Here is a 27290-nt window from a genome sequence, read left to right as displayed (position 1 = left end):
GGTGACCATTGCCTTTGAGGAGAATGGCTTCCTGCAGCCAGGACAGTGCTGGGGCTTCTCAGCTTCATTTCACCAATGGAGTGGTTGCCATTTGCCTTATCCCAGTGGCCCAAAGAGCATTTCTAACACTAAAATAAATTTGAGACCCAAATATTAGATTGGATGCAAGGAAGAAGTTTTTTGTTATGGTAATGAGTGGTGAAGCACTGGCACAGGTTGCCCAGAGAGGTGGTGGTGCCTCATCCCTGGAGACACCCAAGGTCTGGGTCTGGGGCTCTGAGCTCTGATGGAGCTGTGGGTGTCCCTGTGCATTGCAGGGAGTGGGATCAGGTGGCCTTTACGGGCCCCTTCCAACTCAAACCATTTTGTGATTCTATTACGGTGCTGGGATCTTGCTTACGTCCCATGCTGGCGATGACATGTAGACTGCATAGAGGAGGAGCTGAGCTGCAGCCCCACGCCACATTTCTCCCCTTCTCCTCACCCATATTTGCCCATTCCCTTGTCCATGACAAGCTTGTTGAGTGGCCATACCTTGCCTTGCAGGTCCCACCCATCACCAGCGCATCGACACCTCTGCTGGGAGTCCTCTCCTCCACCCAGAACAACCGCTGCCTCTCTGCCCCGGACCTGACGGCGGAGAAGCGCCCGCTCCTCAACCCCGCGTCATCTCTCTCGGCCCTGCACAAACCGGAGCGATCCATCAGCCCCGAGAGCAACGACAGCATCTCAGAAGAGCTCAACCACTTCAAGCCCATCGTCTGCTCGCCGTGCACGCCTCCCAAGAGGCTTCCTGATGGCCGCGTCCTCAGCCCTCTCATCATCAAATCCACTCCGAGGAACCTCAGCCGGAGCCTGCAGAAACCGACCACCTACGAGGCCAGCCCCAGAATACTGAAAAAATGGGAGCAGATCTTTCAGGAGCGTCAGATTAAAAAGACTCTCTCTAAAGCCACCCTTACGTCGTTGGCTTCGGAGCCCGGGGAGGACGTTACGCTTCCTGACATCACCCATAAGGAGCATTCCCAGATTCAGGACGATCAGCTGCCGCCGGATGCGACAGGAGACCCTCACCCCGAGCTGGATTTCCTTCCTTCTATCAGTGAAATGAAGAGAGGGAGCGAGAGGAACAGGGATTCCCAGGCCTTAACGGCAGATGACGGTGCTGAACCAGAGGTGCGATCGAACGCAGCCTTGTTGCACGCACGCGTGTCCGAAGCCCCCGACGTCAAAGCCAACGTGTTCACGGACAAATCTTGTCTTAATCTTGGCCCCAAAGCGCTGAGCAGAAGGATCATGGGGGTGCCAGACAGCAGCACCCTGGGGGTCCTGTCAGGGAAGAAGCAGCTGAAATGCCTCAACAACAGCGAGCTGATCAACGTGCAGAACAACACCTGCAACTCTGTCGAGAACATCATCAGCGAACAACCGCCGGCGCTGCGGCGGGGACGGAAGAGACGCTGCAAAACGAAGCACTTGGAGCACAACGGCTCCGTCAAAAGACTGAGGCACGCGGCAGGGGAGCCGGGCTTGGAGGAGCGCCTGGTGCGGGAGGTGGAGCAGAAGCTGCAGCAGGAGGAGGAGGACAGGAGGTTGGCCCTGCACCTGCAGCGCATCTTCGACAGCGAGAACAGGACAGTGGACAGGCGGAAAGTCAGGGTGGATCGGTACCTGCTGCGGTCGAAGAGCACCCTGGGTGCCAAGTAGCACTGGTGGACGATGTTGCCTTTCTAGAGGACGATGAGGTTTATCAAATTATCATATAGGAAAGCTATTTTTTTTTTTTGTCATACTTCCACCCACGCCATCGTTTTTCATTTCGGTGGTAAGACATTCGAGGTCCAGTTCAGAGAGAAGCCAGAGTCCTTCCAGATATAAAAAAAAAAAAAAAAGAGAGAGAGAAAAAGTTCCTCCAGCCTGGCTGGTCCGTTGGTCTGAGAGAGGTCTGGCATCCTGTGAATGCACTGCAGTGCAGCTGGTGGTTGTCCTGGCTGGAAGGGTTGGTTGTATGGGCAGGCAGGGTCCTGAGCACCCTGCTCCCTGCTGCGTGGGGCTCAGAGGTCCCTTCCAGCCTCAGCTATTCCGTGGAGGACCTCATCCATTCATTGCCATGTCCATATTCCAGGAGAAATCGGAGCTGTGCTCGCAGAGGAAACCAGGCTGCTCCCGTCCTGGGATTCACGGGAGAGACCGGGGGATCCACCTGCAGTGCTGACCAATGAATGTATCTCGCTGGCTGCACCAGCAGTGCAGATCAGAGGTTGTCTTCTACAAGTAGAAGGCCAAGTGCAGTGAAAAAAAGTTGTAAAATCAGGTTTTTATAGAAAAGCATTATAGGAACTTGTACGTTCATGTTAATGATGGGGCAGAGAGCATCCGGGAGCCGTCCTCCGGGCACTGCGACCCAAGGAGCAATGCAGCTTTTCTCCCAGGGTTTCGCCCTCTCCCTGCTGAATGTTGAAGCCCAGAAAAGGAAGTGCTGCCCTGATGTTGGGAAGGAGGGGGCAGGCACTGTGGGCTCTGGGCAGGTGCAGCGCAGGGAGAGCGTGGCTGGTTTCTCCCAGCACACGGTGAGTGGAGCAGGAATGGGACAAGAGCCCAGCCCTCCTGCCCTGGGGTGCAGGGTGGGTACAAGCCACCCTCTCCACGGCTCAAACCACAAACAGCTCAGGTGAGTGATGCACTACACAAACCGTCTTCGAGGTGTAAGGTTGGGCACGGGGCTGCCGGGGGCTGGGGGCTGGGGGAGCTGGTGGGCTTGGTGGGGTAGAGCTGTGCCTTCAGTGACAGCCACACTCGGGGCTCTCCTACCTTTCCCTTCTCTTCCTCATCATCCAAAGTGATTCCTTGGGTTCTTGCGAGGAACTGGGCTCAGGAAGAATCAGCTCAGCTCCATCTCCAGGTGCTGCTTTGCAGTGTGTTTGGGGGGAACGCCGGTGCTAGGGGATGAGTGCTGTTTTCCAGGACGGACTCGAAGCGCGGGACAGTTCGCTGCAACCGGTCCCAGAGAAGAATCGTTGCCCAAATCCCTCCTATCTAAAAAACGGCTGAATGTCTTCCTCTTTAAAAACAAAAAGAAAAAAAAAAAAAAGAAAAAAAAAAAGGAACGGATTTTATTTTTCTCTTGTATGACTGCGAGGACCCTGGCGCTTTTTCCTAATGGAACTGGATTTTTTTTTTTTTTTTAAAAAGAAAACTTATATTTTAATGGATAAAATTTATATATTTTAAATACTATATTTCAACAAAGATTGACACTTTCGTTTCGAGAAATCCTATAGCAGTGATTCCGTAATATATAGATCTATAATCTTCACACGCCGACTGGATGCTCCCCGGCCCTTGGGACCATCCCCACTCCCTTGTGGCTCTTTGGACTCAAATCATGTGGTGAATCGGAAGCAAACGGAGCAAACAGAGCCCCGATCTGACCCAGAAGAGCAACCTGGAGGTCAACAGCAACGGCCTGAATTTGCCCTCTGTGGTGGTTTCTTTAGAAAAAGCTCAGGATGGAAACTCACACGATTTACCCGGATTTTTTTGCTATTTTTTTTTTTCCTCCCATGAGTTCAAGTTTCCGTTTCATTTTACATTGAGTCGCTGCCCCTTGCTCACGATTCATCCTGGAGCCCTGAACAGTTTCCTCCTTTCTCTTTTCTGGTTCTCAGCGCTCTCGGAGCAGACGTGCACACCAAAACCCACATTTTTGTGGGGTTCCCAATACTGAATGTATCCTTTCTTTCCCCCTTTAAGAATGATTTTGGAGCCCAACGCACCAGGCCAGTGTCTTCTGAAATATCTTTTTTTAAAAAATAAAAAAAGACGAGTTACATAAATATTTATGTATTAAATATAATGGCTTCGGCAGCAGCTGGCTCCCCCAAAACCCGGCCCCACCTGCGCTGGGATGGAAGGAGACCTCTGAATGTCGTCTGTAGCTTGCACAAAAAGGAGTGGTGTATCATTTCACTGATAAGAGCAGAAATCCCTGCCCCCCAACAACGGGCTGGTGGTGGCCACAACCAACGCCATCAGAGAAGCGGAATACCTCTTGCTGATCTGCAGAGGCCCTGAGATGGAACCAACCATTCATTCTCACCTCTTGGGAAGCAATTCCTGACCCTCCTCCTTCCTGCAGCCGCCTCCTCTCGGGGCCTGGGGGCAGCCCATGGGATGGCACTGGCACCTGGGTGTCCCCCTGCTGTGTCCCACCTCCCTGGGAGCGGGGTGCCATCACCCAGCGACCGAATCTGCCAAAGACGCCGCCTGACTCCGCGAAGCAGCTCGGACTCTTCGAAGCCCTGTGTGCAGGATCAGATGGACAGAACGGTTCGTGCTCGGAGTCGGCGAGAAGAGAGAAACGAAGGGAAAGTGCCAAAAGAAAGGGTGATGCAAGGTGATTGTACGATGTTGTTCTCTATTGTCAGTATTTTTCTTCCAATGCTATTGTACATGCAGTGCACAGTAGTCACGAAGTATAGCTTGAACAAGCGCTTTGTATTGTATCAATGAGAGCAAGGGGGAGGTAGAAGCCTTAAAGACTATTGCCGATGTTAAACTGAAGCCTTCAGCGCTGCTTCGGGGCGGCCCCGGAGGGCTCCCGGCTCCTCGCCATCTCCTGACCCTACAGAAACCCATCCCCTGGCATCCCTAATGGGGATCCCACTGGAAAAGATCCCACAGGAAAACCAGGGCCCACCAAGGACTGTTCCTGTGTCAACGTGGCTGTCGGGGGTGTCACCGTGACGGTCTGCGCTGTCGTCATGACTGGATGGGATGTCACCGTAACAGGGATGTCACTGATGGTCTGGGAGGTCACCATGACTGTTGGGATGTGACAGTGTGGGATGCCACTGACTGTTTGGGATGACACCGCGATGGTGTGGGATGTCACCATGACAGTCTGGGATGTCACCGTGATGATCTGGGATGTAGTCGTGATGATGTGGGATGGCGCTGTGACTGTGGGATGCCACCATGATGGTGTGGGATGTCACCGTGTTGGTTTGGGACGTAATCATGATGGTGTGGGATGTCACCATGACAGTCTGGGATGTCGCCATGATGGTGTGGGATGTCACCATGATGGTGTGGGATGTCGCCATGATGGTGTGGGATGTCACCATGATGGAGGGGCTGCAGGGCATTTCCTGGAGCTCTGCTCAGTGCACCAGCTCAGCACTGGAGCCATCTCCACGCGCAGTGCGATTCTGACGCAAACTTTTCTCTTCCCTGTATCTTCAAAGCACGGCAACACATCAGAACAGCCCTAGAACTAACTACTCACTATGCAAACAGGAAAATCTTCAACCGATGACAAAAGGTTTCATGTATGCCTGGTTTTCTTGGTGTTTACTGTCAAACTGTTTAAAGCAAATATCGATGTTGCTACACTTTTTCCAATACGCTTTAAATCGTTGTGCTTTAGTGTTCTCCTCCGCTGCCATCGGAGCACCGGTGCGCTCAAGAGACTACGGTCATTTTGGGTCTCAGCTGAACCACTGTGGCTTCATCCGAATGTTTTCAAAGCGATGGAAGTTGCTCAAAGACTGTTGACTTGCATGTGTAAATGTGTGGGTAAATGACATGCAGAGTCCGTCATGTCGTGGCTTCTGTCGTTTGGAACAGAGTAAATCCTGCTTGTGAAGAATTGTCACAAAACAGAAACATGCCAACCGTGTACAAATCCTGTGTACCTTTATAACAGCAACGAGGACTTTAACTGCAGGACAAAGGCCGAGGTTAAAGCAGAATAAAACCAGGTTCTGACAGTGAGCTGCCTGACTGTGCTGAAATTGCTACATGGGGAAACCATAGCAATCCCACTGCTGCCTGCTCTGTGCAGATTCTGGGTGCCCGTGCCCTAGTGTGGTTGTCGATTAATATTTTGCCATAAAATAATAATAATAATAATAGTAAAGGTGAGTGTAATGACATTCTTCATGTAGGTGTGGGCAGGCAGTGGGAAGTGCTTTTCCTCCGTGGCTCCCCTCGTTCCCCATCACTCGTCCCTTTGGATTGCACTGGCACAGCAGTTTTCAACAGGTGGGTTTGGGTTATTAATGCCTGTTTTGTGCTCGCCTCAGCTCCGTGAGAGCGTTCAGGTCCAGCAGGCAGAGCCCTGGGGTGAGGACAGGGACACCATGACCTTGCTGAGAGCAGGTGGATGCAGACGGGGCCGTGCTGTCCCCCAGGGACTCGGTTTGGTGCAAGGGTAGGGAGCACACACCTTGTTTACAGTAGCTGCAGAGCGTGACAGTGAGCAAACACACCGTTCTCATGTGCTCCCACTGAAGCATTTCAGATGTTTTTGTGCTTTCAAGCTGGATACTTGTTGGCTGAAAGCCTCAGATGAACCTCTTCGCTGCACTTGGTTTTCCAACCTCAGGAGAGGAAAAATGGCTCCAGACAAGTCACGAATAATAACATGCATTTTATCTGAGAGGACAAAGGTGTGAGGTGCTTTATTCAACCCCTGCCCATGCTGTGGACTTCACTTCAGGCACCTTCTTGGCCGCTTTCTTCCCTGGCAGCAGCAGCGGTTCAGGTCTCCTCTGCTTGGAAGCTGCAAGAAGTGCTTTCACCACTGGTATCTCATTCCAAAGGGTGGCTGTGCCGGGGACCAGCTCCTCACCGGTCTCAAACACCTCCTGGAGCTCCTCCATCAGCCTCAGTGCCTCCCGGTATGTCTTGGGGCTGGATTTCCTCTTCTGCAAAGCAGATTCTGGAAAAGGTGTGAGCAGAGCACTGGCTCCTCTCAATCATGGCTCTCCGACATTCGATTTTTCCTTCCTGCTTCCCTGTGTGCCAGCAGCCCCAACCCTCCCATCCTAACAGCACAGGGGATGGGGACAGGGATGGGAGCAATCCTGAGCAATCCCAGAGTGCAGACAGGTGTCTGCGTGGCTGCAGGGCTGGATTCAAGCCAGGCAGAGGCTCTTGCTAGAGACTGCAGAATGTGGGACTCAGTTGTTTTACTTTTTCCACCACTCATTCCCCAACCAGTGCAGAGAAAAGAAAAGCACTGGGGAGCAGCCAAGTAGTGGGCTTGTACTAGCAGTACCACCATAGGGGCTGGGACAGAGATCAAGCTTGGCCAGCGCTCAGGGCCCCATTGCTTCATCTCAGGGGCAAATACACTTTTACTCTAAGATTTCTTCCCCCAACAACTGGGTTGGAGGTAGGGTTGCTCCAGCTGTGCAGCCAAGAGATTGCAGCAGTGTCTGCTTTGCGTTTACTCCTCCGTTAACCCATAGCTAGAGAACACCAGTGTCTGGTGCTGTTGGCTGAGGGGCTCAGTGATGTGGCATGAGGCTGCAGGAATTGGGTGAGCCTCCATTCCCCATTACTGGGAGTTAGGGCTGAGCTCAGGGACCCCTTTATGTTTACATCCTGCCTCTGTGGTGACACGAAGAGCAGAGATGAGGAGCACGGGAACATACCCAAGGGGACACTGGTGACAGTCTTGGTGTTTCTCATGGCCATCAGGATTCCTTCCAGGACTTCTGCTTTCGTCTTTCGAGCAGGAGGGTCAGGCATCCTCCCACGCTGTGAGGAAGAGAGGAGGCTGCAGCGTGCCTTCCTCCCAGGTGATGCTCCTCCACCTCCTTCTCCTGCCCCTCTCCCAAACTAACAATGTTCAAAAGCCCTGGAGATGTGGCACTTGGGGACACGGTCAATGGGAATGGTGAGGATGGGTTGGGGATCTTGGAGTTCTTTTCCAACCTGAATGATTCTATGATTCTATGCTGTGATTCTAACCCAAGCCCATGCTTCTGCAGGAAGGGGGTGGGGGGCACTTTCTTTTGGACCAACTGATCCATTTTAGAAACTGAGTGAAGATTTTCAGTGTATTAAGCAACACTGAACCAGCTTTCCAGGATCCCAAAGCTGCACTGTGGCTGCAGGGACTGTCATTTTACCACAACCCCCGTCCTTGCCCCCCTCTGCAGCCAGTGGGTTGTGGTAGATACCACCAGACACCAACAATACCAGTGCAAGTGCTCTCTCCCTTCAGAGCTTGGGCTCTTTACCTTTTTCTGAGGCACGTAGGGCTTCTGCACACTGTCCAGTCGTGGCTTGGCATCCCAGTATACCAGGGGGTGTTTCAGGACATAGTAGAGTGCCTGCACATTCTTCTGTATCCCTGTGAACCAAAGGGAAAATGGGACACCAACAGCTTCTGATGCTTCTTCCTGGGGCAGAGCAGACTACACTACTCATCAGCTTGCCAAGGATTTTCTAAGCAAGAGCTCCCTGCTCTCCTCACTTACCAACTGGCTCAATAAAATCTGGGTCAGTGTCTCCACCGAGCAGCTCCTCATAGCCCTTGTACCACTCCGGAACATCCCGGGAGCTGCCTTCCTCCCCCTGCTCACTCCTCTTCTCCAGCCTGGAGTCATCCTCCTCCACCTCAAAGCAGCAAAAAGAAAGGACTTGGCAGCAGCACTTGGCCACCAGCCCAGGTGATGAGGTCAGCCAGAGCCTGTCCTGCTGCGCAGAGGTGCCTCCTGGAGGCACTGAGCCATGCAGCCAACACCTCCTCCCATCTGTGCTCGGTGGGACTAGACACGGTGAGGGGAAGGGGCCAGCCCATCCCACTGCAGACTTATAATCCCAAGACACTCAGGAGAACTGAACCCAAAAGTTGCTGTGGTGAGCAGCAAGAGAGAGTTTTCCTGCAGATGCTGCTAGGATGATGCTGGATTGAAGAGCTCTGCATTTGGGGATACCCACCAAGAAGCACAGCCCAGAGCCACCTTGTTTTCATTCACAGCATTGCATTCGTGCTTTCCTGTTGGCATTTCCACACTTAAATCCCTTGCAGTCAAGGGAGGATTATAAGCACTGGTGCACTGGTGCCCACAGTGCCTGCACATCATTCAGTCACGTAAGAAATGCAGATCTGTCCACAGAGAGAGGAGACCTGAATACCTGCGCAGCAATGGCCCAGCCTCACACACCTGTGTCATGAAGAAGGCTTCAACATCCTCCTGGGCTGTGCTGGGAGTCCTGGGGTCGCGTTCCCCATGCCCCACTGCTGGCTGCTCGCTTGGCGAGGAGCTGATGGGAGGCAGTGGCTGGGGTGAGATCAGAGGTGCAGCTCCTCCTGCAGCCTCTGCTGGGAGTGGTCTCCAGATGAAGGCTTCAGTCGGAGCTTCCAACGTCAGCGGCTGCTTCTTGACTTTGGGGAGATGCGATGAGACCTGGGGGGACACAGAGTTGTTCATGCATGCTGCTGTGAGCATCGGCGTGGGGTCGGAGGCTATTTCTTAGGGGATGGGGAGCTCCCTGGCTGCAGGGACAACCCACAGCACCTTCAGTTTCCCAGGAATCAGCCCTTCAGCTAAGGCTGATGGGCAGGGCAGGACCCAAAGTCCCAGTTCTGAACTCTGCATGGGCACGGAGAGAAGAATTGGGAGTGAGAATCCTCCCCACCCTTCCCTCCATCCTACCGACCCCACTGGGATCCACACAGCCCACAGGCTCTTCCCTTACTCCCAGAAATCTGGATCCCGGGCAATCCTACCCCAAATACCACAGCCATGGTTTGGTCCCTGCCTCAGGACAAAGCCTGCCACACACCCTGCCCTGCCTCACCTTGCGGCTGGCTTTGAGAGGGATGGAGAAGTGCCACCTCCTCGCAGCTGGGCTCTTGTGGCGAACAAGTTGAATCCCCAACTTCTGCTGGAGGAGACGGGTCAGCAGAGGTGGGTGCCCTGCAGGGGTGCACGAGAGCTGCAGGCAGAGAAATTTAGCCTGAGGCTGCACCGCTGTAGTCATGGCTGGGCTGCTGGGGGCTTCAGTGGGACCAGGAGCAGCAGGGCATTGTGAACAGGGCAGTGCTCATCGCTTTGTTCTTTAGCAAGGATTAAAGCACCTCCTTGGGGACCTGGGCCAGCACAGCAGCGTTCAAATGCTGAATGAGAAGGGAGTCCCTATCCCAGAGAGGGAACAGCACCCACTCTGGGAACCCCCACGGACCAGCTCATACTGTACCGCTGCGGGTGGTGGTAAGAGGGTTGTTGTGAAACGTTAGCTGCTTCAGACGTGGGAAGAAAGCCACAGGTAAGAGAGCTGTCTCATCCGTAATCTGCAAGATGAAACATTTTGCCATTTGCTCTGAGCAGCTGCCACTGAGCTGAGGCTGTAGATCCCACCAAAACGTATCCCTCTGATGCATGGGGCAGGAGCCAAAAGCACCAGGAAGGGGAGGTTAAGTGACTGCGTGGTACTTGTCCACTGGGGCACGCTGAGAGCATCACCTCCCACCAGGCAGCTCCAGCAAAGGCTCAGCCCAAGGGAAGGACAGACCTTCATATCCCCCATTTTCTGATGAAATCCCCTATTCTGGTGAATTCTGACAAATTCTAAGGGTGGCAAGGCACCCATCACGTGAGTACCCATTGCTGGCAGTGCCCCAAAGCCAGGCTGGATGGGCTTTGGGCATCTGGGCAATGGTTCTATGATAACGTGCAGGGGTTTGGTCAAGCTGAGAGCAATTCAGCTGTCTAACAGGTGTCCTGTCCCAACTGAGAGATGCTGGGAATCTGAGATGTCCCCACGGGCTGGCAGATGGACGCAGGGGCTGGGAAGGGCTCTGCAGCAGAGGCCAGGGTATCTCCAGGGGCACTAACCCCAGCTTCAGGCAGCTGAATCTCTGCACCTATGCAGAGACACAGGGCCCAAATCACCTTGTTGAAGGCCAGGCTGAGATGTTCCAGTTCAGGAAAGAGAGCACAAACGTCTCTGCACGTGGAAAGAGCAGGCAGAGTCTTCAAGGCAGATGGGTCTCCCTCCCTGGGAACACCCTAAAGAGAGGAGGAAGAGTGTGAGACATGCTCCAGAGGTTCTCCAGGACGTGGCAACATCTCCATGTGCACTGTAGCCATTGAGATCGGTGCTTTCCCAACTGCTCCCTGCTGTGCTCCAGAACACAAAAAGGGCAAATCAGCACAGACAGCACATCAGGATACCAACGTCCAGAGCCCAAACACAGCTGGAATCTTAATCAATGAACTCCAGGGTCCTGAGCTTCAGCCCCCTCGTGAGCTGCAGAGCGCACTTCCCCACACAGGGAGGATATGTCTGAGTGTTTGCATTAGGAAAGTTTAAGCTCGGATCTATCTTGATTAAGAGAAAACTTGCTCCTGACCTCCCTGATGACAGACAGTACTTACTTGCGGCACGCAGAGTGTAACTTGCCAAACTGATGGGTTTATACAAACTCAGCTGAGAGAGGCCAAGGGAAGGGAAGGTTTGGAACCCACAATCCAAACCACAGCTCAGCCAATGGTTCTTACCTGCATCGGGCATCCCTGAGAGTCAGAATTAAACACGACCTCTGCAAAGAAACACAAGGAAAGTGAGGGTTTTGATATCTAGTGCACAAAGCTGAGAAGTGGGCTGGCCCCAGCCATGGCAAGGTTGGGATTGCCCTGGAAAAGCAAGTCTGCATCAGGCAGGAACTGGCTAAAAGGCAAAATGCATCCCAGGTAAGGGGAGATTCATGTCCAGTAAGCACCCAGTAGCACAGGTTAGCTGAGATGTCAAAACCAGTGCCACGTGTCTTTCCCTCACGGTTTTGTCAAGCAGCTTCCCTCATTAGTAAACATCCAGAAGATCTGGAAAGGTTTCACCCTAATGTAACTGAGCCCTCTTGCACTATAACATCTTGCAGTGTCAGCAAGGGCAGGAAGAGGCGTGTGCTGCTCACCTGTCCTGTCTGGAGCCCCGCTGTTCTGTAGCATGACATTTTCAAGCTGTCCTTTCTTCGTTTCCAGCTCTGCTGGCACCTCCATGCCTTCATTCTGCAGTGGCCAGGGCTGCTGCCGGAGGCTGCACAGGGACCGGTACCACTCTGCCCTGAAGCTGCCGTCATCCAGCGCAGGATGGAGGGAGAACTGCGTGCTCTCTGCTTGGTGCAGGTAGGGGACTGCTGAAATCCTGTTTCTGTCCAGATTCAGTTCCCTCAGGCTATCAGAAGAGGGAATGGATGGGAAACTCCGTTGTTGCTCTCAGTGTACACACAGCCATCTGTTCGTCCTGGCTCTCGAGCTGCCTCCTCGCTGGGCAGCCCAGCAGCACTGCAGATCTGTCCTGACGTCCCCGTTCTGCTGCCCCATTGCCCCTCCTGACATACGAAATCCTAACCGTAGGCTCAGTCCAACATTGCCCCTGAAGCCCATCACTTCGGTCTCCCACACCAGCCCATGGGTCACCTAGCTGAAGCTCATCTCTTGATGAGAATTTAACAGACAAGGAGACACCCTGGCAGCTCATTAAATCACCCATGGCTCTGACAAGCTGTGGTCCTACTGGGGTTCCCTAACAACGTTCCACCTTCCCACAGAAGCAAACCATCACCAGTGCACTTGCCTGGGGTCACAAGAAAGCTTAGAAACCCAAATCTCTGCATGTCAGCCCCCAGCCTCACAATGGGCAATGTGAAGTTTCCACCAGGAATATCTTGGCAGAGCCAACAATGCAGACCAAAGTCCCACCTTCGTGTCACCAGGTGAACATCAGAGCTCCTTGCACTGTACCCAAACCCATCACAGCTCGGCTGAGCTGCCCCTTGCTAGTGAATCCTCTCTGGCTGAATCATAAAAGCTGACATTATAGAAAGGAAGCTGACCTGCAGCCTCTCCTAGCGCTGCTGCACTGACAGAATGGACAAACTGGAGCAAAAAAGGGAAAATGGAGAAAGCTGTTTCTCAAATCAGACCCAGAGATCAGCAGACATCCAAGGCAGGATCTGAGTTACCAGCCATCTGCTGGGTTTGGCCCGCCTGTGTTTTGCAGCAGGCTGTTTGCTATTGTTCAGTCCCATTTGCAACACTAGAGAGAGTAAACAGAAGTATCTGAGTGAATCACAAAGATTTTGTTTTCCATTTTAAGGCTATTCTTGTGCAGCAGCTGACAGCTGACAGCCCCCAAAAGCCAGCACTCTCTGCTGCCAGGTTCCTGCTTACCTGCGGAGATGAGACAGGCTCACAAAGACACCCGGGTCTGACAGAAAGTTGTCATCCAGCAGCAAGACCTCTAGAGACCGAAATCTCAAATGAGCAGAGCTGTGAATACAAAGAAGCTCATCAATAACACAGTCAAGCAAAGACAGGTGAAAAACACATCCTCTGCTGTCACTGGGAGACGTATTTTCTTGCTCTGCTGGGAGACAGGGCTGGAGCTGTTGGCATTTTTGAAATAGAAAACTGCTAACCTACCTAAAACTGAATCAGCCTCCAACCATGGCAAAAACAGCAGGTGCCTTGGCATGGTGACTGCACTTGAGCTACTGGGAAGGCTCTAATTAACAATGAATAAACAGTGACCTGCTCACACGGCTTGGCCAGCAGACAAGGCTGCTGAATCATGGCATACAGGTCCCTCTCTGCCTCTGAGGACAGCAGATGCCCTGGGTGACCACCGTCCTAGCCCAAAGCATCAGGTCAGCCCCACAGCTCCAGCATCCCACCCCCCTGTGTAACCCACTGGCACCCCAGGAACCAAATCAAAACGTGTGCACTTACTCCCAGGAGCCTGCCAGGTCTGGAGGCAGAGACCGAAGCCCGTTGGCCGTCAAACGAAGGACCTTGAGCTGGGACAAATCTCCCAACATCCAAATGTCTTCAGGGGATAAGTTATTGTAGGAGAGATCCAGATCCTGGAGGAAACAAAGAACAAGACAGCTGGCTTTACTGAGGGAGATATTGAATCCTTACAGAATGCTTTCCATCGTGCTACAGGGACAGTTTTTTGGAGACATTACAGTAGGCTGCATTGCCCTGGCAGGAGCTCAAGGCTCTTTCCAAATCAGTGTAATTTTCCAATCAATCTTCATGGGATCCATGAGGGCATCATAGGAAGGGGAGTTTTGATGGAGAATAACACACAGATGGGCCCCATCCCCACCTTTCACAGCTGATGCCAGTGACCAGGCTGCTCAGGGATGGAGAGGATCAACCCCAGCCTCATGAGCACTGGAAATTCGGATCTCCAAGACCTGGAGCTGTGCCCACAGATTGAGACAAACCCTGAGTGAGTGGCCAAAAGTACATGGGAGACACGTGCAGAAACTCTCCCATGTTTCAAGGATTTGGAGACCTCCCAAAGCCTGCAGGAAGGAGGGAGGTCAGAACCACAACAGCAAGATAAGCCCTGCTGTCAGAGCCCACAGAGCGGGCAGCCGAGCTGCAAACCATTCTCTGAATGAGTCGAGAAAGAAGTCTTTAAGACAAAACTTTCCATCCAGCAGCTATCTGAAATTCTGTATCCAGTAAGAGAGAAATCCAGGCAGGGACACCTCCTTGAAGAGAGCATGCTCTCTGCAGGAGAGACCTACTAAAACCTGGAGAGATAAGACAAGCTACAGCCAGCATCCCAAGCATGTTTTTTGCTCTTAGGATCTGTTCTCTCTTTAAAAAAAAAAAAAAAAAACTTACCCCTTTGCTGTGTTAGAAAGGCAGCCCATAATTCACGGAAACTGCAGATACCTGGAGAGGAGGAGGATGGGACACAGGGAGGTAGAGGGCGGCATGGAGCAGGATGGGGGCCTGCCAGTCATCATACAGCATCGGGTGAAGGATGACAGTGGTGACTGACAGCCTGCCTGGCACTGGGGTGACCCCAGAACCTCAGAGTGAAGGTGCATGAGGAGTAAAAGAAAGGCAGGGGGTGAGGAGAACAACAGGATCTACTGTGGGGACTCCACAGTGGACTGAGTGGAGAGGATCCTACAGCACAGAGAGGTGGTGCATGATGGGGAAACTGAGAGCCCTATGGCAAAGGGCTGAGAGATGGCAATCTGGAAGGGATGGCTCTGAGAGAAGCAAGACGTGCAGAGCCCTGAGGGACAACAGAAAGGGCATCCCAGATTTAAAGGAAGCAGGAAGAGGGGATCACCCTACAGCTTCAGAGAACTCACACTGAAAGGACACGCATCCACGCTACGTGTTATTCTTCAGCGTTATGTTAGGGAGGAGATGAATAAGCCTTAGGTCCCCCCCCAACTTACTTCTAAATGCTTGAACTCTCCAGGAGTGATCTTCAGGTTTCTCAGTCCATTCAATGGAAGTTCCAGTTCCCGCAGCCTTGGAAACTTCCGAAATGGCTCTGCAAGAGTGGAAGAAGAAATGTTCTAGCAACTGAGAAACAGCAGTAACAGAACAAGCCAGGTCCTGTCTGGGTCACCTCTCAGCTCTACCATTAGACTTCTGAGCTGTTGGGTCATTTCTTTATTCAACGTTTCTATGTATTAAGTGGGGATTTTCTTTGCAAAGAGCTTTGCTTTCTAGTAACAGATACCACAGCAGCACACAATGATCATCCCTACAGATGATGAAGTCAACAGTGAATTGGTGCGAGGATTTCAGCTGAGTTTAGACAAGCACAAGCTACCCTGGCTTGAAAAGCAGGTTTTTTTGGCAATGCAATCCCTTACCTAATGTCAGCAGGTTCTCAGCAGCATTTATAAAAGCAACACAATCAAATTTCTCAAAATCATCTTCTTTAGCCTGAAAAATATATTCAAATATACATGCTCATAGCTCTGGCTGTAAGTTGATCTGAAACAACTGTGTCTCTCTGTTCCTCATAAGGCCTAAATCACAGCACTTCCCCTAATTAGATGTCCCATTGGTTGTCTGACTATGGAGAGCATCCCCGTGGGGGAAGCACAGCTAATCTGGTGGCTGGCATCCAGAAGACCTGGACTACCTGAGCTCCAAAGCAAAGCTCCCTCTGTGCCCTCACTGCTGCCCACGTGTGGCCCACCAAACTCAGCCACTCTACAGCACATCTGTCCTTCATAGCAACAGGCCAGAACCCTAAAAAACACACTACAAAGCTATCAGCACCTCAGTTCTGATAAGTGCTAGTGTAGTAATTTTTTCAATTTTTAAGGCAGTAGTACATTAACATTTATTGAGCCTCTAGTACTCACAGACACCAGATTTTGGCTGCTTATGTTCACAGAGCACAGGTCAGAAGGGTTCTTCAAACAGTGGTGCTTCATCTGGAAGGAAAAAACAAAACCAAACACAAATGCTAAGCCCTGCACCACGTCCATAAGCAATCTTCTCTCATTCTGGGACCTGGACCCCAAAACCAGACCTCAGGTGTCCCCTCCTTCACCGAGTGATACCCTCAACTTGTGCCTTGGGTCACAGCAAGTGGGGAGAAAGTGTCAGGGAGTTGGGGAAGGGAGGGGCACTCACCAGAAATGGCTCATCCAGGATATGGTCTTCATCATTTTCTTCCTCAGAGGCAGCACTTGGAGGCTTCCTCCTCTCCTCTGGTGTCTCCCTGGTGGTTCCTTGCTCAGCCCAGGGCCATGGGTTGCCTATGGGTGCCAGCAGGCAGCGGCCAGCCTCTGGCACAACACCACAACAAGGCAGAGGAGATGGCAAGGTGACCTCACAACGCTCAGAGTGCACTTTTCTCAAAGGGGCACCTGATGTTTCAACCCAGCAGCAAAACTCATCATTTTAAAATCAAATTTATTTATGAATAATTGAAACAAAGAATCACTAAGGTTGGGAAAGACCTGTAAGATCACCACATCCAACCCCACGCATCCCCACTGACCACGTCCCTCAGTGCCACATCCCCACAGTTCTGGAACACCTCCAGGGACGGTGACTCCATTACTCCCTGCACCACCTGTGCCAGTGCCTGACCACTCTTTCAAAGAAGAATTTTTTCCTAATACTTAACCTGAATACTGGAATATAAAATGATCGGTGGCTATATACTCAAGACAGGAACATTAAAGCTGCAGCCACAGCCAAGCAAGTCCAGTCTCCCACCCAAAGCAAGACTATCAGCAACGCTAGATCAGTCAGTGGTGGCTTTGTCCAGCAGTTCCACTGCCTCCCAAGGCAATTCTAGGTGTAGATGTCCCTGCTCATTGCAGGGGAGTGGGACCAGATGGCCTTCTAAGGTACCTTCCAACTCAAATGATGATGATTTTAACTCAGCATGCACCTCCTCCAGAAGCTTCTGCTGATGTCCAACCTAAATCTCCCAGCTGCAATTTTTGGCCTCCTTATGCTGCCTGCCACTATTAAGAAGAGTCTGACTTCACTGTTTCATAGCTTTCTTTGCAGCTGCAAGCACCAAGCTGGTCTCAGACTCCTCTTGGCAAGACAAAACGAGCTCAGTGCCCTCAGCTTCTCCTAAAATATCACGTGCTCCAGCCCCCTGACCAGCCTGGTAGACCTCTCCACTATTTCTCAACTATCAGAAGATATTTCTGCCACTTCTGAGCACTTCACAGGTGTTACCCTCAAACGTGAAGAAGCTCTATCTCAGAACAGCTGATGGAGAACCACACGGTGCTATCCATCTGCCTTTCCTGAAGCTTAGGTGCTGCTTCTCTCCTCCCATCGTGCTGAGATGAGTGCTGGAGCCCTTACTTAACAGACGCGCTAGGCATTCCACCCCTTTCATTTCAATTAAGTTTCAATCAACTTTAAGACTTTTCAGGCACAGTTTTAAGTTCTGTTCTCTAGGTTATCCCCTATGAAGTTGACACAGAAAACCACCGCTGAATGTTCCCTCTAACTGGCCCACCACCTGCATGGAAGGCAGATCTGCCCACACAGACACAGCACGATCTACAGGATGACTTTGCCAGCAGCTCTCAAAGAAGTGTCACCTCTCCTGTTGCGCAAAATGTTTCTGGCAGAAAAGCAGTTAGCTGCATAATTGCTCCCATCACCCATTCTGTAGAGTCCTGCTGTAGCCATCTTGACTGCAGTACTCCTGGAAAGAGTGGGAAACAAATACGTGGGTTAATTTTTTCACCACTTCTAGCGTTACTTTGCTTTAAGCAGCTAAGTGCAAGGGTAGTCATGAATCAGCTTATACACAAAGGAACACTGTTAATGACACGTGAAGAGCATCACTTCTCTTAGAATGGAGGAGTAAATGAGGTGGTACATGGATGTGCTTGATTTTCCACCTCAGGACAGCGAGATGCTGTGTGTGAGTCAGGCTGCATGGACAATGGTTTGTGGGATTTTGGCTTTATCCATTCCTCCTTATAGAATCACAGAATTGTTAAGGTTGGGAAAGACTGCTAAGATCATCAGTTCAAAGCATCAACCCATCACCACCATGCCCACCTTCCTTCCCCCCATTCCCTTCTACCGTGATCTGAGAAGGCTCCGGGAGACAAATTGCACATCTTCCAAACCCCACAACTAAACTCTGGAAGGTGCTCCATCAGTAATTAACACCTCCATCCTGGAGACCCTCAAAGAATGCCTTCAGTGAGATGGAGACACTATGGATTTTGTCACTGTGTGTGCACGAGGTCCTTCCAACCTCTGTGTCCATGCACAGGCAACAGCCTCCTGTCCTGTAGCATGAGGAGGTGACAGTCTCCAGGTGTCACTGTAACGGTGTCTCCACACCTGGACACTGCTCTGACACCCCACAGCACAGCTTGACTACAGTGTTCACGTATGGTAATGGTACTTGGGACAACTGTCACCTGCTGTGTGGTATAGACAGTAAGATGGTGGCAGTGGAGGGCACACATTAACACACACTGACACACAGGTGGACCCTACACCCATCTACACAACCCCTACAGCTGCACTCCACATACACATACCCCATTTGTTAAGGTTCAAAAGACCACTAAGATCATCCAGTCCAACCATCAACTCACGCTCGTGATTACTCTAGACCACGTCTCTCAGTGCCACATCTCCACTGCTCTGAAACACCTCCAGGAACGGTGACTCCACCACCTCCCTGGGCAGCCTGTGCCAACGCATCACCACCCTTTCTGAGAAGAAATCTTTCCTAACATCCAACCTGAACCTCCGCTGGTGCAGCTTGAGGCCATCACCTCTTAACCTACCACTGTAGCCTGGGAGCAGAGGCTGACCCCTCCTCGCCACAACCTCCTTCCAGGAGCTGTAGAGAGCAATATCATCACCCCTGAGCTCCTCTTCTCTAGACTGAACCATCCCATTCCCTCAGCTGCTCCTCACTGGACTGTGCTCCAGACCTTTCACAGTTTCGTTGCCCTTCTTTGGACACTCTCCAGCACCTCCATGTCTTTCTGGTAGTTAGGGGCCCAACACTGAGCACAGCACTCAAGGTGCAGCCTTGCCAGTGCCAGCAGAGAGGGACAATCACCTCCTGCTCCTGCTGGCCACGCTACTGCTGACACAGACTGGGATGCCATTGGTCTTCTTGGCCACCTGGGTACACTGGGATCCCTTCCCTCCTGCAGCCTTCAACCACGCTGCCTGTAGCGTTGCCTGGGATTGCTGCAGCCAAACTGCAGGACCCAGCACTTGGTCTTGTTGAACTCTATGCCATTGGCCTCAGCCCAGCAATCAGCCTGCCCGGGTCCCTCTGTAAGGCCTTCCTACCCGCAGGCAGATTGACACTTCCCCCCAACTTAGCATCATCTGCAAACGTACTGAGGGTGCACTCAATGCCCTCATCCAGGTCATCAGTGAGGATATGGAACAGGACACGCCCCAGTACCAACCCCTGGGGAACGCCACTGTGACTCCATTCACCACTCTCCGGGCCTGGCTCTCAGCCCGTTCTCTACCCAGCAAAAAGTGCACCAGTGAACACACACTTGTATCCGCTCCCCTACACCGACCCACACACCACACGTGAGCACCCGTTTAACCCCCACGCATCACCAACACAGCCCCACACATCCCAGATACACCTCGACACCTCGACATTCCCAGCCCTGAGCCTCCTCTCCAGGCCCAGCCGCCCCAGCTCCCTCAGCAGAGGACCTATAGCCCTCAGTCACCCACAAACCCAACACAGGCTTCCATGACAGTCCTGGTTGAGCTCCCCCTCAGCCTCCTGCTCTCCAGGCGCGGCAGAGCAGCTCCAGGCCTCACCCGGGGTCCCTGGGCCTGCCCCATCCTCTTGCGTGCTCCCCCCGCGGCCTCCTCGCCATCTTCCCCTCAGCTCCGCGCCGTCTCCATGGCAACCAGGGAGGCGGGGAGCGGGACTACAACTCCCAGCACGCCCCGCGCTTCCCGCCGCCGCCCGCGCGCAGCCAATGAGAGGCCGCCAAATCGCGCGGGTGGGGCGGGGCGGAGGGCGGCGAGAAGATGGCGGCCAAAGGCGGCAGGAACGGGCTGCTCGATAAGGTGTGGGGTGGCTGCCTGGCCTTTGGGTCCTTTTCTGTTTTCTTTCGCCTCAGCGCTGGTCCTGGGGCTTCCCTCGGGTTTATCCCGGCCCTCGGAGGCGGTGTGAGGGGAGAGGGAGCGGGAGACGGTGGGTAGGGGCCGGGTGCCGGGTGCTGAGGGCCGTGTGGGGTGGTCCCCTGAGAGGCCGTGCCAGAGCCGAGTTGAGAGCTGGGAGTGTCCGGCCCGGGGAAGGGAGGGCTCTGAGGAGACCGTGATTTGATCTTCCGGTGCCTGTAGGGGCTCCGGGAAGGATGAGGAGGGGTCTCGGTCGGGGGTGGTGGTTGTGGTGAGGTGGGCCCGACCCTGAGGCCGGGTAGCAGCGGTGGGGCGGGCGGTGACGGCCTCAAGTGGCTCCGGGGTTGGGGGTCAGGTTGAGTGTTAGGGAAAGTTTTTCTCTGAAAGAGCGGTAATGAACCGGCACAGGCTGCCCAGGGAGTAGGGGGGATGGGGGGATGCCGTCCCTAGGGGTGTTTCAGAGCCATGGGTATGCGGCACTGAGGGACGTCTTTAGAGGGCACAGTCGGGCTGGGTTGGGGTTGGGGATCTGAGAGGTGTTTTCCAACCTTCACGGTTCTATGAAAGCTACAGGGCCAGGCTGAGAGCTGGGGGTGTTCAACGTGGGGAAAAGAAGGCTCTGCAGAGAGCTTACAGCGCCAAGAGGGGCTGCAGGAGAGCTGGGGAGGGCTCTTTGTCATCTGTGTAGCTTTAAGCTAAAAGAAGCTTTATTTAAGTTCTGTATGAGGAAGAAATTCTTCACCACAAGGGTGGGGAGGCCCTGGGACTGCTACCAAGAGCTATGGGTGCCCATCACTAACAGTGCCCGGGGCTGTGGGCACTGGGCTGTGGGAGGTGTCCCTGCCCATGGAGGGGTTGGAACTGGATGAGCTCTAAGATCCCTTCCAGCCCAACCATTCAGTGAGTTATTATTTCTTTACCTTTCTTGTGTATCAGCTTTGATCTCAGCTCGGTTCCAAGCAGACAGGTGGTTGTGTTACAGCCCGTCCTTGTGTTTGATGGTTGCTGATGCTCCTCTGTCCTAGAAATGAAAGGCCTGGAGGCATTTTCTTCACAAGAAGATAAAAAACTGATGCCTCTGCCTCGGGGGAAGGAGGGTGTACCTTCAGAGCGGCGTGCTTCCTTCAGCGAACTTCAGAGCAGGGATGGTTGCAGTTGAAAACAGTTTGACTCTTTTTCCATTGATGCATGTGTATTTATAGATTCTGAAAAGCTCAGTTTTTGAATATTTGTTTGAGGTGAAGATAGTTGTGTAAGACTTGGGGTGAATTCTGTAAAACAATAGTGTCAGCCAGTGAGTGAATGCTGTCAGTGGGAGGTGCTAACGAAATACTTCTGGCTGTCTTTGTGCGTAGCCTTCAGCTCTGACGTGGGAGCACTTTGTGGTTACACTTCAGGAGCTCTAAGAAGTACCACACTCTCAAGGTGTTCCGTGCCTTCTGCCATGCCCTGTGTGTGTGAAGCTGTGGTTGTTTCAGAAGGAAATGAAGCAGTTGCTAAGGGAAGTACGTCGTCAGACAGGAGTTTCAACAGAGCTCCAGTACGAAGCGCACACAGATGGTTTTCTTTTCTCTCTCTCCCTTGTGATCCACGTGCCTTTGTTTCCTCCTCCCTGATGACTTAAATCTGGCAATTTCTGTGAACCAGGGTATCTGCTGCAGAGGCTTTATCTTGAAAATTGTGTTCTTAGTCCCTAAATTGCTCAAGTTTTTCTCAATCAGGACAGCAGTGGCTTGGCACCGAGGCTTTGAAGTCCTGCAGTAGGGCTGCTTGTTTCACATTTGTGTATGTACTTCAGTGAGTTAAATCAGGGTGAGTTTAGGGAGACTGGCATGTTAATTATCCCATTTTCTGTTGTCCTCATATTCTTTCAGCGCTGATGAAAACCAGACAGCTCCTCCTGACCCCATAGAACCAGGACTGAGTGCCTTGAAGGGCACAGTGCACTTTGCCTGCTGGGGCTCATTGCAGCTCCCTGGGCTGCAGCTTCGGTGTCTCAGTTCAAAGAGCCTGCACTGGTGTTGGTATAATTGCAGTAGAAACAAATCTTCTTTACTTATGACTTAGGTTTTCAGTACTCAAAGCATGCCTTAAACTTCAGAGCAATATTTGGAGAGGTGGGCTCCCCAGAAGTTGTCGGGTGTGATGTAAATGAAGCTGACAGCAGAGCAGGAGGAATAAAGCAGGAGGAGAAGGGAAGTTTGCGCTGTGTCTTTGAGATGTGAACGTCTTGACACCTCCCATAGGATTCTTCTGTGCCTGCAGCCAGGGAGGGAGCTTGCTGCAGGGATGTAGGTGAAGCTGACTTCACAGATGGTGAGCAAGGTGGCTTGACAGGTGGGAATGCTCGGAGCTGGTGGTGGCTGCAGTAAAACAAAGCCCATGTTTTGCTGCTCCTGTTTTGGAGCTAAACAGCAGAATGCTTCCCCGCAGTCTCCCAGCTGCAGGCAGCAGCGTTGCTCAGGTGTGGCAGCCAGGTCCTTGTGTGCTTCCTGTGCTCTCTGAAATGACATTTCCCATTTCACTTTTCTTCTGTTTTTAAATGAGGTAACTGCTGTCCATGCTTCAGCCCACACGCTGAAGCCTTGCTCTTACACGGACATGCTCTCGGGTACCAAATCCACCCGTGCCTGGCTGTGGGATGCCACATGTGCATTCCCCTGGTAGTTATCCCCTGGTGGGGAGGAGAAGGCACGCTGCTGTCACTTGGTTTTAAAAGAAAGGAGTTGAGTCGCAGCCGAACTGAAAATGATCTTGACATGACTTTGGATTTCTGTGAGTGCCAGCGCAGCATCCCAGCCCCTCCCTGGCTCTTTGCAGGTCAGCCTGAGAGAACGAGAGAGGAGCTGCAGTGCAGTGCTGAGTGGGATTGGGAGGGGGAACCTCAGGGGAGCAGCAGGACAGAGGTGAAGGGAGGGCTGAAGCTTCTCCCTGGCTGAATCCCACAGTGAAAATGTGTCCCCACTGCGAGATCCTCTCTGGCCTGACCCACTCTGGGATTGCTGGGCTTTTGCTGCTGCAGTGCCAAGCAACTTCACTCACAAAGAAGCCCAAACTGGAGCTCTCTACTTCAGGCAAAGATTCTTTTTTTTCCCCCCCCCAGTAACAGCTTTATTTCAAAAAATACATCACGTGGGCTTAGTTCCTACTTCAGAAAGTGCTGGTTCTCACCTCTGTTAGAGATTGATATTGGTTAAATATCACTGGTATGACATTTAATGCAATTCCAGCATCACGTGGTTCAGGATGGAGAACAAGAATCCAGAATCTGGTTCTCACTCTGCCATGGGCTTTTTGGGTAAAGCAGGCCATGCATCTGTTCCCCTGTACAGATCCCTGCAGTAAGTGACACGTCAGCAGTCCGGTGCCTCCAGGGACGGTGCCCACAGAATAGCTGTAAAATCCTGAGGCTTTCAGTGATAAGCCTGGGGGCTTTGGTTTTCATTTATTTTTTTGATTCCTGAGTCTACTCTCATTGACATTTTCCAACTGTTCTATCTTCAAGCCTGTCTAGGAAGCTGTTGGTTTTAGGACATAAGCAGCTGGACTAAAAACTTGAGTTTTGACAGTGAGATGGATGCGCCGTGCTTTAATGCCAGGCGAACCACGCTGCTGCCACGAGCAGAGACTCCCAGCCGTGACAAACATCCCTGAGGTAAGATGAGATTAGGTGACAGCCGGAAGGGACGCGTGGGATGGATCAAGCCCACGATCCCCCCCCAGAATTGGGAAGCCCAGGGTGGTTGCACTGCTCCCTGTGCATCTACCCAGCTCTGTCTTGAGTCGCGGAGCACGTGAGCTGCTTTTCCCAGTGAACGTTGTAGATGTGTGGAAATGAATAAACACTCTTTGTACCCTCAGGAGCGGATTGACCAGGGGACAGGTCCGCCTGCAGCGTGCTCCGAGCAGGGAGCATCGCTGAGTTGGGTGTTTTATCCTAAGGACTGTCCTGCCTCAGCCCTAGAAACGCAGCAAAACGTCAATCAAAATATCTGCGTGGATTTGGGGGATGGAACTAGATGATCCTTAAGTTCCCTTCCAACCCAAGCCACGTATCTCGTTAATGACTTCAAAACGATTCTTTTAGAGGGAAAAATCACAGTCGTGCTTGGAGGCAGGCCTGGTCTGAAGGGCCTCCCTCTGGCTGCTGCTTCTTGTGGATGTTTTATCACCGGCAGCAGCAGAGCCTGCAGGTTGGAGGGGGCTTTTCCTTCTCCGTGAGGCTCATTGCTTTCCACTGGGCTGTCTGTTTTAGAAGAGCTTTAGGGTTGTGCTGAGCGCGTGGACACGCTGCTTGTCTTTCCTTCTTCTCCCTCGTGAGGCACAGAACCTGTGTCTGGGAGCCGCAGGGGCACGTGGCAATGATTCTGGGTTCCCCTTTGGGATGCAGAGCTTTTTGACTTCCAGCTTTCCAATTGTGAGGGAAAAAAAATAGGGATTTCTTTCCTGTTCCCTGCTCCTGATAGTTCTGCCTGTGGGAATCCAAGGGGCCAGGGATGAAACTGCAGTGGATGCTTTTGTAAGGAAACATATATAATTGGGAGAATTGTTCTTTCCATTTCTTTCACATTTGCTGTGCGCACCTCATTTATACCTGTGGATCCTGAAAGATAATCACGCCTTCCCCCACGCGAGTGCGGGAGGAGTAGGTCGGGTTTTACGTCCTCCTTCCAGAGAAGGAAATGAGCTCTTCTGACAGGTGTGTTGTAAATGCAGCTGGGGGGCTCTGAGGGCAGGAGGTAACAGAGAGGAGTTGTTCAGGTTGCTCAGGTGACTCTTTGAAACGATGTGCTGCTTCAAAAGGGCTCGGACTCAGGTACCCAGGAAGAACTGCCACCACAAATGCTGTTGTTCAAAGGAAGGTTAATGCCTTTAAGCACCCGAGCTGTGGTATCTGGGATTCGTTACTGCTGAAGGATCTGCTTCTGCAGATGGGTCCGAGGGAGGTCTGAGCACAGGAGAGCAGTTTGGTTTGTACTGGGGACAGCCTGCACGGTGCTTCTTTGCCATGCCTTATGTTGGTGGTCTCTTACAGCCCCGTTGCTAAAGGTCCTTTGAGTTTTTCCTCCCGTCATCAGCCCCCAGTGGATCTGTTTGTCACTTCTTTGCCATGAGTACGCTCAGAAACCAGGAGGAAGGCCAAGCTGCAGCTACCAGACTCAAAAGCAGAAGAAAACCAATGTAAAAAAAAAAAAAAACAAACACTTTCTCAGTTTTCCCCACTACGGATGGCAGAGTTTAAATCTGCAGAGCCATTCTTTGGCAGTGGCAGCTTTAGTGCTGGAGTGGCTCTGGTGTGATGCCCCCCAACCTCACCCGCTTCTTCCCAAGCAGCAGCTCCTCTGTAGGTCCTGGGGCTTCTCCTTAACCTTTGTGTTCCCAACAGCCACAAGCATGTTAAAACAAACCGTTAACCCATCCCAAATCCCTCACTCTTTGCTTTCCATTGCAGTGGAAAATCGACGACAAACCAGTCAAGATTGACAAATGGGACGGCTCGGCCGTGAAAAACTCTTTGGACGACTCTGCCAAAAAGGTGCGTGGTGACGGTGCCGCTTTGGAAACAGCCGAACCTTTGAGCTCTTGAGGAGGACGATGGGAAAGCACAGAGTGAACCCATCTTCGTGTTCCCCCCCCCTCCCCAGGTCCTCTTGGAGAAGTACAAATACGTCGAAAACTTCCGCCTGATCGATGGGCGCCTCATCATCTGCACCATCTCCTGTCTCTTCGCCATCGTGGCTTTGATCTGGGATTACCTGCACCCCTTCCCCGAATCCAAGCCCGTCCTCGCGTTCTGCGTCGTCTCATATCCTTTACGTACGTTCTGTTCTTTAGACCACAGGGGTTTGATTTTCCCTTAAAGCACCACAAAGCCCTTCTCTGTCGTCCCGTGGTCGGCCCTGTGGGAATTTCTCCACCTGGAGATCAGCTGAGGGCCAACTCCGCTTCATGTGACGCAGTGCTCTGATTGTCATGTGCTTGCATGTGCTGGGGATCCAGGCCCCTCGGGGTGCTCTGATTGACTTTTCCAAAAGCCAGCTCATGTTTAAGAGTGAATTGTGCCGTACCAAAACCTGCTTGGAGTGATGTTTCTCGTGGGGTGGCAGTGGGTTTGTGTGTGTGTGAGTGTGTGCTGCAAGGGTCAGCGTGCCACCGGTTTGTTTGACAATGCAGGTGAGTGCGCGACACCTGAATTTCCTTAACTTGGTCAAACATATTTTGTGATGATGGGAATCCTGACTATCTACACCTCCTACAAAGAGAAGAGCATCTTCCTGGTGGCTCACAGAAAGGACCCGGCTGGGATGGACCCCGACGACGTCTGGCAGCTCTCCTCCAGCCTCAAACGGTGCCGTGCTCCAACGCTGCCCTACCACTGGTGCTGCTTGTAGTTAATGCAGGGCAGGAAAGCTGCGTTTTGGCCAACTTCCAACAACATGGGGGGGAGAAGAGTGGTGGTTTTTGTGCCAGCCCAACGTGCGCTGCTTCTGTCCGTGTCTTTGTGAGATCCAAAGTATTCCCTCTTGTTTTTGGACTTGTAAACCCGTTTCACGACGTTCCCAATTAAGAAAAAGGCAGTAGCACCAAGCGGTCGTTTGCCACAAACGTTCACATTTCGCTTCTTATGAAATGGGGAAGGAAAACCTAATCCCTTCAAATGAGTACAGAAAGCTTTGATTGGGTTATAATTAAAGCCATGTGTGGTGGGACCCCCTTTGTTGAGGGCTCCCCGTACCAAAGACGAGGGCTGCCCCTCCTCGGCGCCTCAGCTGACCCACATCTGATGAATTCCGCTCTGAAATCTGCTTTTTTTTCCCCCTAGGTTCGATGACAAGTACACCCTGAAGCTGACCTTCATCAGTGGGAAAACCAAACAGCAGAGAGAAGCCGAGTTCACCAGGTCCATCGCCAAGTTCTTCGACGCCAACGGGACGCTGGTGATGGAGGCCTATGAGCCCGAGGTCTCCAAGCTGCACGACAGCCTGGCTCTGGAGAAGAAAACCAAGTGATCCGACCTCCACGGAGCTGAACTCAACGCAAATAAAGGAAAGCAGCAAAAGAAAGTAAAGTAAATTGCCTCTAATTTTG

At 52.2% G+C, this 27290-nt stretch overlaps 3 protein-coding genes across 11 annotated transcripts in view; 2 read left to right on the top strand and 1 right to left on the bottom strand.

Annotated features, from left to right (window-relative positions):
- Positions 1-1874, top strand: part of RNF169 (ring finger protein 169) — a 19714-nt gene extending 17840 nt beyond the window's left edge. For both annotated transcript variants that reach the window (XM_021384145.1, XM_021384146.1), the window contains exon 6: positions 547-1874. In XM_021384145.1, coding sequence (XP_021239820.1) covers positions 547-1707 — 1161 coding nt within the window. In that variant the 3' untranslated portion in view covers positions 1708-1874. The remainder of the gene's footprint in view (positions 1-546) is intronic.
- XRRA1 (X-ray radiation resistance associated 1) overlaps positions 1-20039 on the bottom strand; it is a 22977-nt gene extending 2938 nt beyond the window's left edge. Inside the window, exons 1-18 of one of the 6 annotated variants that reach the window (XR_002434230.1) lie at positions 19893-20039; positions 17660-17766; positions 16218-16372; positions 15944-16015; positions 15443-15515; positions 15017-15114; positions 13533-13666; positions 12975-13073; positions 11717-11976; positions 11304-11344; positions 10695-10811; positions 10000-10093; positions 9601-9719; positions 8964-9206; positions 8274-8412; positions 8034-8146; positions 2812-3061; positions 1726-2268 (exon numbers count right to left, since the gene is read on the bottom strand). Coding sequence is in view for 5 of the 6 variants with exons in the window: in XM_021384139.1 (XP_021239814.1) it covers positions 6465-6724; positions 7443-7548; positions 8034-8146; positions 8274-8412; positions 8964-9206; positions 9601-9719; positions 10000-10093; positions 10695-10811; positions 11304-11344; positions 11717-11976; positions 12975-13073; positions 13533-13666; positions 15017-15114; positions 15443-15515; positions 15944-16015; positions 16218-16372; positions 17660-17766; positions 19893-19951 (2289 nt within the window). In the remaining variant the exon portion in view is untranslated. Of the gene's footprint in view, positions 1-1725; positions 2269-2507; positions 3062-6418; positions 6725-7442; positions 7549-8033; positions 8147-8273; positions 8413-8963; positions 9207-9600; positions 9739-9999; positions 10094-10694; positions 10812-11303; positions 11345-11716; positions 11977-12974; positions 13074-13532; positions 13667-15016; positions 15115-15442; positions 15516-15943; positions 16016-16217; positions 16373-17659; positions 17767-19892 lie in introns of those variants that run through there. The other 5 variants (XM_021384142.1, XM_021384139.1, XM_021384141.1 and 2 more) reach the window with 5 other exon arrangements.
- On the top strand, positions 20040-27290 carry SPCS2 (signal peptidase complex subunit 2). 3 transcript variants are annotated; one of them, XM_021384166.1, is made up of 6 exons: positions 20060-20147; positions 23707-23856; positions 25654-25737; positions 25847-26007; positions 26416-26550; positions 27025-27211. In XM_021384166.1, the coding sequence occupies exons 2-6, from the start codon at positions 23779-23781 to the stop codon at positions 27209-27211; spliced, it is 645 nt and encodes a 214-aa protein (XP_021239841.1). In that variant the 5' UTR covers positions 20060-20147; positions 23707-23778. The 3 variants fall into 3 exon arrangements, with proteins under 3 accessions (XP_021239844.1, XP_021239841.1, XP_021239843.1); XM_021384169.1 differs by lacking the exon at positions 23707-23856 and having other exon boundaries at positions 20040-20147; XM_021384168.1 differs by lacking the exon at positions 20060-20147 and having other exon boundaries at positions 23779-23856; positions 27025-27290.

Source organism: Numida meleagris, chromosome 1 (assembly GCF_002078875.1).
Source record: "Numida meleagris isolate 19003 breed g44 Domestic line chromosome 1, NumMel1.0, whole genome shotgun sequence".
Classification (NCBI taxonomy): domain Eukaryota; kingdom Metazoa; phylum Chordata; class Aves; order Galliformes; family Numididae; genus Numida; species Numida meleagris.
This window is presented reverse-complemented; position numbering and strand designations above follow the sequence as displayed.